Source organism: Melanotaenia boesemani, chromosome 15 (genome assembly GCF_017639745.1).
Source record: "Melanotaenia boesemani isolate fMelBoe1 chromosome 15, fMelBoe1.pri, whole genome shotgun sequence".
Taxonomy (NCBI): Eukaryota; Metazoa; Chordata; class Actinopteri; order Atheriniformes; family Melanotaeniidae; genus Melanotaenia; species Melanotaenia boesemani.
This window is the reverse complement of record NC_055696.1, coordinates 34,100,960-34,115,826: the sequence shown is the minus strand read 5'-3', so window position 1 is coordinate 34,115,826 and position 14,867 is coordinate 34,100,960. Positions and strand designations below refer to the sequence as shown.

General features: G+C 44.3%; 2 protein-coding genes across 5 annotated transcripts in view; both read right to left on the bottom strand.

The window, feature by feature from the left end:
* Positions 1-340: 340 nt before the first annotated feature.
* ndufa2 (NADH:ubiquinone oxidoreductase subunit A2) lies at positions 341-2,921 on the bottom strand. Its single transcript, XM_042008928.1, has 3 exons — positions 2,763-2,921; positions 2,284-2,390; positions 341-538 (listed from the first exon to the last, which is right to left on the bottom strand). The coding sequence occupies exons 1-3, from the start codon at positions 2,864-2,866 to the stop codon at positions 447-449; spliced, it is 303 nt and encodes a 100-aa protein (XP_041864862.1). The 5' UTR covers positions 2,867-2,921; the 3' UTR covers positions 341-446.
* Positions 2,922-5,397: 2,476 nt separating this feature from the next.
* LOC121654660 (A disintegrin and metalloproteinase with thrombospondin motifs 2-like) overlaps positions 5,398-14,867 on the bottom strand; it is a 56,762-nt gene continuing 47,292 nt past the window's right edge. For 2 of the 4 annotated variants that reach the window (XM_042008887.1, XM_042008888.1), the window contains one exon: positions 11,789-12,920. In XM_042008887.1, the coding sequence (XP_041864821.1) occupies positions 12,173-12,920 (748 nt within the window). In that variant the 3' untranslated portion in view covers positions 11,789-12,172. Of the gene's footprint in view, positions 5,556-10,019; positions 10,435-11,788; positions 12,921-14,867 lie in introns of those variants that run through there. The other 2 variants (XR_006012979.1, XR_006012978.1) reach the window with 2 other exon arrangements.

Here is a 14,867-nt window from a genome sequence, read left to right as displayed (position 1 = left end):
AGCCGAAGGTTCTGTGGGTCCAGCCTCATGTTCGTCATGGTGTCAGCTGTTCCCTAAACCGAAGCTGTGCAGTAAAGTTATCAGTCCCAGAACCCTCTTAGGTCCAGTCTAGACCAGTCAGGACTGTCTCGTCATGTTCCAGCTTATCCAAACGTATCAATAAAACTGATTCAGACAGAAAACTCGAGTCAGATAAGGACCAATCACTGCTGATCATTTAACTCCAGGTTCTACATCACTGAACCTGAACCAGGTCAGCTGAAACCAGTTCCTTCCCTGTAAAACCACAGAAACCAACAAACCCTCCCACTTAGAGACCCGAACATGAAGCCACAGGAAGTGATGTCACAGATTTATTCATATTAAGAAAACATGTTTACAGAAGACAACATGTTAACGGACTCAGGTGACCTGGAACAAAGCAGAACCGGGTCCAGGAGTGGGGGTTAAGGTCTGGACTGAGCTAGAGTCTGAAGAGCACCGGTGATCTGATCAGCTGACATGTTGTCCACGGCAACGCTCCTCTCTTTACCCAAATCTGGATAGAACAAAACAAAAAGAGAAAGAGATCATCATCATAGTCACCATCACCACCATCATCATCACTATCATGACCATCACCATCATCATCACCATCACCACCATCATCATCACTATCATCATCACTATCATGACCATCACCATCATCACTATCATCACCATCACCATCATCATCACCATCATCATCACTATCATGACCATCACCATCATCACTATCATCACCATCACCATCATCATCACTATCATGACCATCACCATCACCACCATCATCATCACTATCATGACCATCACATCATCACTATCATCACCATCACCATCATCATCACCATCATCATCACTATCATGACCATCACCATCATCATCACCATCATCATCACCATCATCATCACTATCATGACCATCACCATCATCATCACCATCACCACCATCATCATCACTATCATCACCATCATCATCATCACTATCATCACCATCATCATCATCACTATCATCACCATCATCATCATGTTTGCTGGTTTTGTAGACCAGTGTGATCTCAGCACACAAGGTGGCGCCACATCAGTAGCTAGACTCTTCTCCTCTGTTGTTCCCCGGTGGTGGAATGATCTACCAAACTCTGTCCGATCCACAGAGTCCTTATCCACTTTTAAAAGCAAACTAAAGACTCAGTTGTTTAAGGAGCATTTCCACATTTAGCTTAACTCTTCTACTCAGAATGAGTTAGAAAGATTTGTCCAGATCTTTGGTTCAACCAGGTACTGAAGAAGCTGCTGCACTTACGCCCAAGATGATGTTGTTCAATGAAGTAATGGTCTTGTATTTAAATAAGTTGACTTACAAATAATAATATATAAAACTTATAAAAAAATTTTTAAAAATAAGCACTGGCTCTAGCACTACATGACAGCACCTGGTCCACCTGGACTCCAGCAGTCTGACGACCACTTAATGATGACGTCCATCCTGTTTGAATTCCTGCTTGTGTTGTTCTTCCTCTCAGATGGAAGTCGCTTTGGATAAAAGTGTCTGCTACATGACTGTAGAATAGTAGAATGTAGAACATAAATGAGTTAATAAAAAGTCCATCCATTTTCTATTCCCACTAGTCCCAGTGTGGGGTTGTGGGGGAACTGGAGCCTATCCCAGCAGCTACTAAGTGAGAGGCAGGTACACCTGGACAGGTGTCCCTGTGTACCTGCCTCTCACCTGCTAAATGCTGGGTTAGGCTCCAGCTGGCCTGGGCCCTTCCCTGGACGACGGTGTGGATGATGGATGGATAATTAGATTTATTTGATAACTTTATATGTAATTTATTGTATTATTTTCTCCAGAAATGTCAGGTTGCTGTTTTCTGATGGCTCATTAACTGGAAACATCGTGATAATGTACTTCTACTTCTTTGTACTAAAACAGTATTTTTAGGTTATAATGCTGTTATTTTACTGGTCCGACCCCACAGACCAGATGGATGCTGAACTAAGACGGGTTCGACTCTGCGGGGCTAGAATGACACCAAAGTATTAAAATGATTTTAGAAATACATGACTGACATATTTTCTAAGTCCAAGTTCTCCAGCTGCATCACCAGCGTCGGCATGGAGACCATCACGGGGAATAAAAAGAGTACAGAACTTTGCAAGACCCCTACTTGACATTCGGGTATGGGGATCTGACACTGCTGACCACTGCATGGTTTCATCCATGCCCAGCTTGTCGCTGGTGTCCAGATCTCTGGCATCTCACCGTATCTGGCCCAGAGCCGGGCCTGGACTCCAGAACACTCTCGGATCAGGATGGGGAAGTCTGGGTTGGCTTTCTTCAGGGTCACATAGTTGTGCTCCACAAAGTCCCTTAAACACAGAAGACACAGTATGAGGACAATCTTTAACTAGCTTTATTGATACCAAAGCAGGACGACAGTCAGGACTCCACAGCTGATCTGAGAACTGCCTCCTTTATAAAAACTCAGGAATTCTCCCTTTTCTGGTTTCACCTTCAAACCCTGCTTCTATCTCATGTTTGGTTTATTTACATTCTTCATAGATGCTGATAAACCCTCCTGTTCTTGTTTGAAAACGGTCTCATTCAAAAAGTGAAGAAGAATGGTTATTGTAGCATCAGTTAGCCGCTAGCTCTGCGGCTCATTCTCCGCTTCTTTTTACCCAGTCTAAGCACAAAATAAGCCGGCTGTTCCCGCCTCAGGGCGCCGCCTCGCAGCTCACCTGGCCCCCTTGCTAGCCACCGAGGTCTGGCAAAGGTGGAGGCGGATCTCACGGAGATTTTTAGTCAAAATAGAGCTCAGATTCCTCACCGCGGTCGTCGCCATCTTGGCTTCTCAAGGACGACCAGCGGGTGGTTTTAACCCGCAGTACAGACTGGCAGGAGGCTCATGGGCGCGTGAATCCTCGAGTTTGTCTTCACAGGACAATCGGTCTGTGTAAGAACCGCCCGGTTGCATCTCGGATATAACAAGCAGCACAACGAGCAGTATTTCAGTTAGTAGTACATTTTAAAACCGTTTTCTCGGTCGCCAGTATGGATATAAAGAAGAATGACGAGAGGACACCGTACAAGGACACGCTTATCAAGGAGACCGGGATCGGTTTTTGGACAAATTGTCAACAATCATCAGTAACCCCACAGCTAAGGAACGGAGCTCCGATGCTACATTACTACCTCCAACCTCATCGCTGGACATAAGCTACCTCGTTAATGGTATCAGTGTTTACACGTATGAACAGATAAGAAACTACAAATCTCTGGAAGCTCACCAACATTTCAGGAGTGTCTGGGTGCAGATCTGTTCACACTTCCACCGCAGGACTGCACACACACACACACCGTCTCACTGCAAAGGTAAGATCACCTGCTGTTAGTGAAGTTATGATGCTGGTTAGGGTTGCTTTACTTGTTTTGTCTGATTTCTTTACTTATTTAAACTCTAAGCAGAAATGATTAATGTGCATTACAATGTTGTAAAAGAAACAACTCCATATTTATATTACATAACTCAGAAAAAGTTTTAAATGATGTAATAATCTGACCACATGTTCATACAACATAATTACTGAAGCTAACACGTCAGTCTGGCATGGAGGTCTACGGCCTGCAGCAGATAAAGAAGACTTCTGGATCTGCTTCATGGAGGTCTACGGCCTGCAGCAGATAAAGAAGACTTCTGGATCTGCTTCATGGAGGTCTACGGCCTGCAGCAGATAAAGAAGACTTCTGGATCTGCTTCATGGAGGTCTACAGCCTGCAGCAGATAAAGAAGACTTCTGGATCTGCTTCATGGAGGTCTACGGCCTGCAGCAGATAAAGAAGACTTCTGGATCTGCTTCATGGAGGTCTACGGCCTGCAGCAGATAAAGAAGACTTCTGGATCTGCTTCATGGAGGTCTACGGCCTGCAGCAGATAAAGAAGACTTCTGGATCTACGGCCTGCAGCAGATAAAGAAGACTTCTGGACCTGCTTCATGGAGGTCTACGGCCTGCAGCAGATAAAGAAGACTTCTGGACCTGCTTCATGGAGGTCTACGGCCTGCAGCAGATAAAGAAGACTTCTGGACCTGCTTCATGGAGGTCTACAGCCTGCAGCAGATAAAGAAGACTTCTGGATCTGCTCTCATTGGTCCTCTTGGTGACTAATTTAAACATAGTTTGCAGTTTTTAGCACAATTGCACATTATTTTGATTCAGTGTAGAAATTTCCATCAAAGATGTGAAATTCTTTCTCTACATGACTTGAAGATGTTTTGACACAACTTCAGTGTTTTATTATATCACATGTTCATTTTCTCTATTTTATTTTATTGAATTTTATGTTTAATGTTGTGCTGCTGCTGTTTATTCTGAGAATTTCAATAAAAACTTACATGAAAAAGTAAAACTGTCAAACTTCTTTTAACAATCATGTTTCTATTCAGTGTTTATCTCCACAAGATTTTTAATGTAAATAAAATTTAAAGTAATTTTCATTATTAAACTGACGCTGGTTATTTATGTTCTTTAGAAGCAATGAAGAGTCAAAAAGACTTAAAAATACCTTTAACACACTTTATTATTCATGTTTACGTCGTGTACAAACAGAAAAAAAATCACATTTTTACTGCACAAATAATATAAAAAAAACTTCCAGCTGTCTGACTGTACACACACGTCATCTTCATCATCTTCATCATCGTCATCATGTGTCTCATCCTCTGATCAGCTGATCTCCATCTTCTCCAGCCTGAAGCTTGTCAGGTGTCCTCTTCATGGTCTGTAGATCTCCAGGGTCTGCATCCTGGTGGACTCCATGGTCTGTAGATCTCCAGGGTCTGCATCCTGGTGGACTTCATGGTCTGTAGATCTCCAGGGTCTGCATCCTAGTGGACTCCATGGTCTGTAGATCTCCAGGGTCTGCATCCTGGTGGACTTCATGGTCTGTAGATCTCCAGGGTCTGCATCCTGGTGGACTCCATGGTCTGTAGATCTCCAGGGTCTGCATCCTGGTGGACTCCATGGTCTGTAGATCTCCAGGGTCTGCATCCTGGTGGACTTCATGGTCTGTAGATCTCCAGGGTCTGCATCCTGGTGGACTCCATGGTCTGTAGATCTCCAGGGTCTGCATCCTGGTGGACTCCATGGTCTGTAGATCTCCAGGGTCTGCATCCTGGTGGACTTCATGGTCTGTAGATCTCCAGGGTCTGCATCCTGGTGGACTCCATGGTCTGTAGATCTCCAGGGTCTGCATCCTGGTGGACTCCATGGTCTGTAGATCTCCAGGGTCTGCATCCTGGTGGACTCCATGGTCTGTAGATCTCCAGGGTCTGCATCCTGGTGGACTCCATGGTCTGTAGATCTCCGGGGTCTGCATCCTGGTGGACTCCATCTCTGCTGCTGCAGCGTCTCTTTCCTCAGCTGATCGTCTTCTTCGTCCTGCAGACCTGCAGTGTTTGTTGGTGGAACTGATGTGTCCTAGAAGCAGGGATGGTGTCCAGTCTGAGCCTCCATCATTTCTTAAGCTGGTTGACCTGCAACCATGTTTGTTATTAAAAACTAGTTAACACTGGATGCTTCCATTAGTTTCACAATCTGGACCATCAGGTCCATCAGGTCTCAGAGAACTCTGGGTATTTACCTGCATCTTTAAAATCATTCATTTTGTTATGTTTTTATTTAAAGATGATTAAATAAAATAAAAACTGATCAAACACTTGAACCTTTTCTGTTGTGTAAGTGAAGTTAGCCAATGTGAATATAGCGACTTAAAAAAGCCAAATAAAGTTTATTCATTAACGTTACTTACACAATAAAAACAACAGTGAAAACTCTCCTACTTTCCTTTATGAAAATTCCGACAGCAAACAGCATGAAGGGAGATGGTGGTGAAAATGGTTCTGTCTCACGGCTGCGACCGGCCGTCCGACGCCTCCGTTACATCCTCAACCTGCCGTCCGACGCCTCCGTTACATCCTCAACCTGCCGTCCGACGCCTCCGTTACATCCTCAACCTGCCGTCCGACTCCTCCGCTACATCCTCAACCTGCCGTCCGACGCCTCCGTTACATCCTCAACCTGCCGTCCGACGCCTCCGTTACATCCTCAACCTGCCGTCCGACGCCTCCGTTACATCCTCAACCTGCCGTCCGACGCCTCCGCTACATCCTCAACCTGCCGTCCGACTCCTCCGCTACATCCTCAACCTGCCGTCCGACTCCTCCGTTACATCCTCAACCTGCCGTCCGACGCCTCCGCTACATCCTCAACCTGCCGTCCGACTCCTCCGCTACATCCTCAACCTGCCGTCCGACACCTCGGTGACATCCTCAACCTGCCGTCCGACGCCTCTGTACATCCTCAACCTGCCGTCCGACACCTCCGTTACATCCTCAACCTGCCGTCCGACGCCTCCGTTACATCCTCAACCTGCCGTCCGACGCCTCCGTTACATCCTCAACCTGCCGTCCAACGCCTCTGTACATCCTCAACTTGCCGTCCGACGCCTCCGTTACATCTTCAACCTGCCGTCCAACGCCTCTGTACATCCTCAACCTGCCGTCCGACTCCTCTGTACATCCTCAACCTGCCGTCCGACTTCTCCGTTACATCCTCAACCTGCCGTCCGACGCCTCTGTACATCCTCAACCTGCCGTCCGACGCCTCCGTTACATCCTCAACCTGCCGTCCGACGCCTCCGTTACATCTTCAACCTGCCGTCCGACGCCTCCGCTACATCCTCAACCTGCCGTCCGACTCCTCCGCTACATCCTCAACCTGCCGTCCGACGCCTCCGTTACATCCTCAACCTGCCATCCGACGCCTCCGTTACATCCTCAACCTGCCGTCCGACGCCTCCGTTACATCCTCAACCTGCCGTCCGACGCCTCCGTTACATCCTCAACCTGCCGTCCGACGCCTCCGTCCGACTTTTCTACCTTTTTTAATTGTGTGAGTTAGTATGACGGTCTTCACACAACACGAGACTCCCGTTTTATCAAAGATTATAACGCAGCAAAGATGGCGAACAGCTGTTTACAACGAGGATGCAACCAACATGGAGATTTACCCACAATGCACTACGGCAGCTGACACAGGCCTATAGAACTTACATTTATTGTGCTTTTCCAGTAAAATGACAAAAAGGACATAACTAAATACTTTACTCCATTATAATGGCAGAATTCTTTTCTCTTTCTTTTCATCTGAACAGGACATGAAAATACACGATCACATCACATACGTCAATAAATCCAAACTCACTACTGACTGGTACATATGCAGCATGAAAAACTTTGATAATAAACCTTGACATCGCTGTATGAAGCAGCTTCCACTGGAAAATCATCATTTCATGCTTTATTTTCAGTCGGAGTGAGAATCTGAGTCCAGAATTTCCTCATTCGGACTTTAATCCACACATTTCGGTGTTTATCTTTCATTCCACCTGATTCCAGGATGATCTGGTCAGGTTTGTTTATATGGCACATTTCCAACGGGTCATGCTGGCCAAAGTGCGTTACGAACTAAAATACATCTAAATTAAATGAAGTGTATGATAGGAGATGAAAATAAAGCCCCATTGGAAACAACTAAAACAACGACTTTTAAAACAATAAATTACGTTTTGGTCCACTTGTGATGAAAGCCAGTGGATGAAAAACGTCTTCCAGAGGGATTTAAATCTTCCAGGGTTTGTGCAGATCTGATACTCAGAGGGAGGTTGTTCCTGAATCTGGGACCTGCCACAGAAAAGGCTCCAGACTGAAGGTCCATCCTTGGAACGGATCCACCATAAAGCATAATAAACGCTGAATGTATAAATAAATGATGACCGGTGGCAGCTGATCCGGTTCTCGGTCTCTCTGGACAGATCGCGGTTCTTTCTGATCCGGTTCTTCCATCCATCCATCCTATTCCACTTAACTAAGGTTGAGACATGGGGCACCCAGCTTCTTTCTCCCCAGCCACCTCTTCCAGGTCCTACTGGTCCTGTTCTCCTGGTTCTGTTGGTACTGGTCCTGTTCTCCTGGTTCTGGGTCCTGGGAAAAGTCCATGGGGACACAGGAGGGAAGAACAGAACAAACCAGAACCTCCTGAAGCATCAGCTGAACAGTTCTAGGTCTGGTTATTCAGAACTGGACCTGTTGGTTTCAGAAACACCAGTATGGATGCTGGGAGGTTAAAATCCTGAACCATCCATGTTGGTCCGGACCAGAAGGAGGCGCCCTCAGAGCTGAACTGAAACTGGATTCTGAGCAGGATGACGAAGTCAGTCAGAAACTGGTTCAGCAGTCCTGGATCTGGATCCCAGCCTGGATCTTTGCGAAACATTTACTAAACTCCGTGTTTTATTTGTTCCTACCTGCAGGCTGGGCGTCCAATCAGAGCAAATGGAGGTCTTAAAGTGACAGGAGCTAATAAAACGTCATAACTACTGCTGGGCATGTTAACGCGTTAATCCTTCTGTTTTTTAGAATCATTATTTATTTTTTTATTTTTTTCTGGCCTCTGGCTTTGATGACAGAAACATGGCGTCCAGGTCTCTCTTCCCTGCTGCAGCGGTGATGATGTAATCAGGAGAGAGTGGCTTTATTAACATGAAGACACGTTTTCTTTCTGGAACTTAAGAAAGAAGAAGAAGAACCGACGTTTCTCTTTGTCTAAACCTGCAGATGGTAGAACATTGTGATCTTTGGACGGGAAACATTTTATTTATTATTACTTTTAATAAATGTGGTTGTAATTTAAAGCATAAATCGGGTCTTCTTCTGCCTCCGGTTCGGTGAATCTTGGTCATATTAAGATGAAACTTCCAGCTGTGGAATCTGTGAGATGTGAGCTTTTTTTTTTTTTAACTTTGTGTACCTGGTCTTTTAATTATTGTTGTCTTAACTGTGTTTGTTGGTGATAGAAATGGTTTTACTGAGCTGGTAGCTGAGATTCTGGACTTTCTGTGGATACCACACATGTTTATAGTTACATCTACAGACCTGATGTTACACCCGGAAACCAGATGTTAACCCTTAACTCCCGGTAGCGGAGGCTGCAGGTGCAGAGGTGAAGCTAAACAGTCAAGCTAAGAATGAAAGTTTAGAGAAATTATATCCAGAAATGTGGATAATGAAGCAGTGAAGGTGCATGGATGGAAGTTATTGTGCATATTGTGAATATTTCTCTCTCCTCACCATCTAGAAGCTGTGAGATTCTCATCCTGCTTTCTGTCTGTTCACCTGATGCTGATATTCATCACATATTGTTCCTTCTGTGTTTAGAAGGAAGCAGCTTCACAGCTTTAAATTCATCCTGCTGACTTTTTACCTTTTAGTTAGTAAATCCTGAACATTTCTTCCTTCTTTCTCATAAATATGTGATTTTATATATGAAGAAATATTTTAACTGTTGCTGTTTAAAGAGAAAACTGCTGCTAAAACTGTTTATGTGTTTAGTGCAGGGGTCTGCAGCCTTTCCAATCCACAGAGACATTTTTCCCTCAGCCAGCTAAATGAAACTCCTTTAGAGACGCAGATGTTACCAGACTTTTTAAAAAGGAAACTTAATATATATTTTTAATGAAGAGCCACCATAGGATGTTTGTTATTTTTGAAGAACCACATTTTTAGGTTTTAAAATAAAGAAAAATATAAAACCTTTATAAAAAGAGGATAAAACAGACTTTCTTCTAAGAGATGTAGATATTTGCGAAAAATGATGTGAAGTAAAAAAAAAAAAAAAGGTCCCTGGTTTCCAACTTAATGGCAAGAAAAATAGATTTAAAAAAATATTTTAGCCACGTATTTAGAGACATTGTGGAAGGTCCAGAGTCGCAGGTTGGAGACCCCTGATGTTTGTAAACCAAAGTTTACTGCATTTTCTTCATATAGCCGTAGACTTTCTTTTAAAGGAAAGACATTTTGCGCGTAACAACACAATTAATCACGATTAATCGCGATTAAAAAATTGTAATCGTTGCCCAGCACTAGTCATAACACCACCTGCTTCAGTTTCAAAACGCATTGAAGCATTGCAATGTGAAACAGACCTCATCCTAACTCAGACAGGCTGAAGGGGGAGGAGGCCTCAGCGTAGTCCAGTCAGAATCCAGACCTCATCCTGACTCTAGGAACCAGACAGGCTGAAGTGGGAGTGGGTAGAGGTCTCAGTGTGGTCCAGCCAAAGTCCAGACCTTATCCAGACTCAGGAACCAGACAGGCTGAAGTGGGAGTGGGTAGAGGTCTCAGTGTGGTCCAGCCAAAGTCCAGACCTTATCCAGACTCAGGAACCAGACAGGCTGGAGGGGGAGGAGGTCTCAGCGTGGTCCAGTCAGAGTCCAGACCTCATCCTGGCGGCGGAAACCAGAAAGGCTGGAGGGGGAGGAGGTCTCAGCATGGGACGTTCCTGGTTTATGATTGGCTAAATGAAAAAATAAGCAGGAATAATTCAAGCTGAAGGCATCAGACGATGTTATGATGGAAGAACATTGATGAATCAGCTTGGAAGTGACATAGATTAAAACGTATGGTGTCCCATACGGGTCTGTTTTAAGGCCTTTTTAGTTTCTTTTCTATCTGCTTCCTCTTTTAACAGGCCGTAAGGTGAACCCAGAAAAGACATTCAGAAACAGATTTTCGCTTTTACAGTCTGGTGACCACACAATTCTTCCTTGAAAAAAATTACAAGTTCGCCTTTAGCTTAAAGTTCGGAGCTGATTATCCCGCACAAGTCCCTTGAACACCGCCTTAAATCGGCACTAGCTACTGTTTAACAACATTTTACTTTGAAAGTGGTGGTATGGCTGTCACGTGATCGCTCTACACCAATCAGAGGCCAGCTTCTGGTAAACAGAAAAGAAAGATGGCTGCCTTCTTGGATTCACTTAGCACTTAATGGCCCAAAAATCATCAAAATTGGACAGACAGGAGCTGAAACCGGATTATATACATAGACATGTTCGTGAAGAATGATGAGGCAAATAGATTGGAAAGCAAAGTGTCTTAAACCACATTTGATTACATTCTGTTCTTGCTAACTTTCGTGTGCTTTTCTTTAGAGATCAGAACCTCTGGTCTGCTTTTGTTAAATGGCTGTTGATTTCCTTTAGTAGTTTGGAAAAGGATTGTAATGAATATATAAATAATAAAAACTGTATGCTGATGTTTAGTAACACAATAAACACTTATCTAATTAAAGTCAATTGAACAGTTTGCCAAGACAACTTTCTTTATAAAGCACCTTGAACAAAAGTGCTCAACAGAAAACAGCCCCTGGCCTCTGATTGGTGTAGAGGGATCACGTGACGGCTGTACCACCACTTTCGAAGTAAAATGTTGTTACGCTGAACAGTAGCTAGTGCTGATTTACGGCGGTGATCACGGGACTTGTGCTGGATAATCAGCTCCGAACTTTCAGAGGTAAGCTAAAGGCAAGCCGGTCGTTTTTTTAAAAAAGCAGTGACTTCTTACGCCCACCCCTTCATCATCAGTTAATCATATAGTGCAAATAAGCTTCCTTTGTACAAATAAATATGATTCAATATTATTGTTATTATTATTATTATTATTATTATTATTATTATTATTGTTATTATTATTGTTATTATTATTATTATTATTATTATTATTATTATTATTATTATTGTTATTATTATTGTTATTATTATTATTATTATTATTATTATTATTATTATTATTATCATTATGGACGTCATCCATGTTCGTTTCATTCTGAGAGAATAAAAATATTTTTGTAAATCAGAGAGACATAGAAACACAATTTTTTATTATTTATTATACTTTTCTGTCATTAATCTTTACTTTTATTACACGCTGCACCTTTAACGCTGGATCAGGACAAGGTGCTTTTCCTGGTTTTCCTGTTGACGACTAGGTGGTAACCTGGTCTGAGCTGTGAAAGGTTATAGAGGGCAGATGGGACGTGGTCCGGGTGTTGGCGAGTCATCACATCAGCAGCTGGATGAGACTTTGCTTTATTTAGAAACTGGATTATTTGGTACAAACATGAAGTGAACCTGAACAGACCTGCAGTTCTCTGAAGTCCACGTTCTGGTTGCTGGACGTGGTTCCGGTCAGTTTCTGATGCTCTGTTAGCATTAGCAGAAGGTAGCTGAGGCAGCAGAAGCAAACTGGCCAGATCAGTGTTTCCTGTCGGCCCGGCTCAGTCTGGTTCTGTTCATCCTGCTCAGGAGGTTCTGGACTCGTTTTTCCCTCAGGAGCTGCTGAATGCGCTGGTTCTGAGTTCGCTCGCGCATTGGCGGCATCCGCGGCACAAAGTAGTTGTGCTGGTCTCTGGTGGCATCTCCGTCCATCCCCACGATGCGGTACTGGACCTCGTCCACCGAATTGTTCTCTTTCTTGGACAACAGGAAAGATGAAGACGACGGTTCCGATTCTGTCAGAGGGATTTCAGTTTGGAGCTTCAGTCCATATGAGGAGGCATTGATGATGTCATCATCTGACGCCGTGGTGGGGATATCTGGAACAGCAGGCTTCCTGACAGGCGCCGCTGTTTTGTTTTCAGTTACCATGGGAACTGTAACCAGTGGCATTATGGGAGTTTTCTTCTTGAAAAAGTGCAGTGGAGCAGTTTTTCTTGGACGCATCGGTGACATGGTGGTAGCAGTGGCTGTAGTACTGGTAGTACTGGTGACAGCAGAAATCACAGTTGTCATGGTAACTGGCGTCACAGAGAGAAGAGATAGGTCCCCGTATGAGGAATACTCCTCATAATCATCGTACTCCACGTAGATGAAGTCAGTGCTGCTCCTGCTGGTGGGGGGAGACGTCTGGGGGACAATGGGAGGAGTTCCACTGATCACATGGCCAATGTTTGATGCGGTTGTTGAGGTCACAGAAGTCATGGTCTCGGTCACTTTTACATAACTACGAGACAAAAGACAAACAACATGTTAAACAGATTGTCCTGATGAAGACAATAAGGACAGAGAATATGGCAGTCCAGTTGAACTGACCAATCCCACATGAGGAGGGCGTTACAAGAAGAACATTCTGAAGAAGATATTGCGAGCTGGATGTTATGAAGAGAATATTAGTAGAAGGACGTTCTGAGGAGGAAGTTATGAAGACGATGTTACGAGGAGGAAGTTATTAGGAGGGTGGTATGAACAGGATGATATGAGGAGGATGTTCTAAAGATGATCTTTCGAACAGGATGTTAGGAAGAGGACGTTATGAGGAGGATATTACGATTAGGATGTTATAAAGAGGATGATATGAGGACGAAGTCATGAAGCAAACGAGGAGGACGTTACGAGGAGGACTTTACGAAGAGGACGTTACGAAGAGGACGTTACGAGGAGGATGTTATGAGGAGGACATTATGAGGAGGACGTTACGAGGAGGACGTTATGAAGAGGACGTTACGAGGAGGATGTTACGATTAGGATGTTATGAAGAGGATGATATGAGGACGAAGTCATGAAGCAAACGAGGAGGACGTTACGAGGAGGAGGTTACGAGGAGGACGTTACGAGGAGGAAGTTATGACGAGGACGTTATGAAGAGGACGTTACGAGGAGTACGTTATGAAGAGGACGTCATGAGGACGAAGTCATGAAGCAAACGAAGAGGGCGTTATCAAAAGATGTTACGAAGAGTATGGTACGATGAGGACGTTATGAAGAGGACGTTTCGAAGAGGACGTTATGAGGAGGACATTATGAGGAGGACGTTACGAGGAGGACGTTATGAAGAGGACGTTACGAGGAGGGTGTTACGATTAGGATGTTATGAAGAGGATGATATGAGGACGAAGTCATGAAGCAAACGAGGAGGACGTTACGAGGAGGAGGTTACGAGGAGGACGTTACGAGGAGGAAGTTATGACGAGGACGTTATGAAGAGGACGTTACGAGGAGGACGTTATGAAGAGGACGTTATGAGGAGGACGTTATGAGGAGGACGTTATGAGGAGGACGTTCCGAGGAGGACGTTATGAGGAGGACGTTATGAAGAGGACGTTATGAGGAGGACGTTACGAGGAGGACGTTATGAAGAGAATGATATGAGGAAGAAGTCATGAAGCAAAGAGGAGGGCGTTATGAAAAGATGTTACGAAGAGTATGTTACGATGAGGACGTTATGAAGAGGACGTTTCGAAGAGGACGTTATGAGGAGGACATTATGAGGAGGACGTTACGAGGAGGACGTTATGAAGAGGACGTTACGAGGAGGATGTTACGATTAGGATGTTATGAAGAGGATGATATGAGGACGAAGTCATGAAGCAAACGAGGAGGACGTTACGAGGAGGAGGTTACGAGGAGGACGTTACGAGGAGGAAGTTATGACGAGGACGTTATGAAGAGGACGTTACGAGGAGGGCATTATGAAGAGGACGTCATGAGGACGAAGTCATGAAGCAAACGAAGAGGGCGTTATCAAAAGATGTTACGAAGAGTATGTTACGATGAGGACGTTATGAAGAGGACGTTATAAAGAGGACGTTTCGAAGAGGACGTTACGAGGAGGACTTTACGAAGAGGACGTTACGAAGAGGACGTTACGAGGAGGATGTTATAAGGAGGACATTATGAGGAGGACGTTACGAGGAGGACGTTATGAAGAGGACGTTACAAGGAGGATGTTACGATTGGATGTTATGAAGAGGATGATATGAGGACGAAGTCATGAAGCAAACGAGGAGGACGTTACGAGGAGGAGGTTACGAGGAGGACGTTACGAGGAGGAAGTTATGACGAGGACGTTATGAAGAGGACGTTACGAGGAGGACGTTATGAAGAGGACGTCATGAGGACGAAGTCATGAAGCAAACGAAGAGGGCGTTATCAAAAGATGTTACGAAGAGTA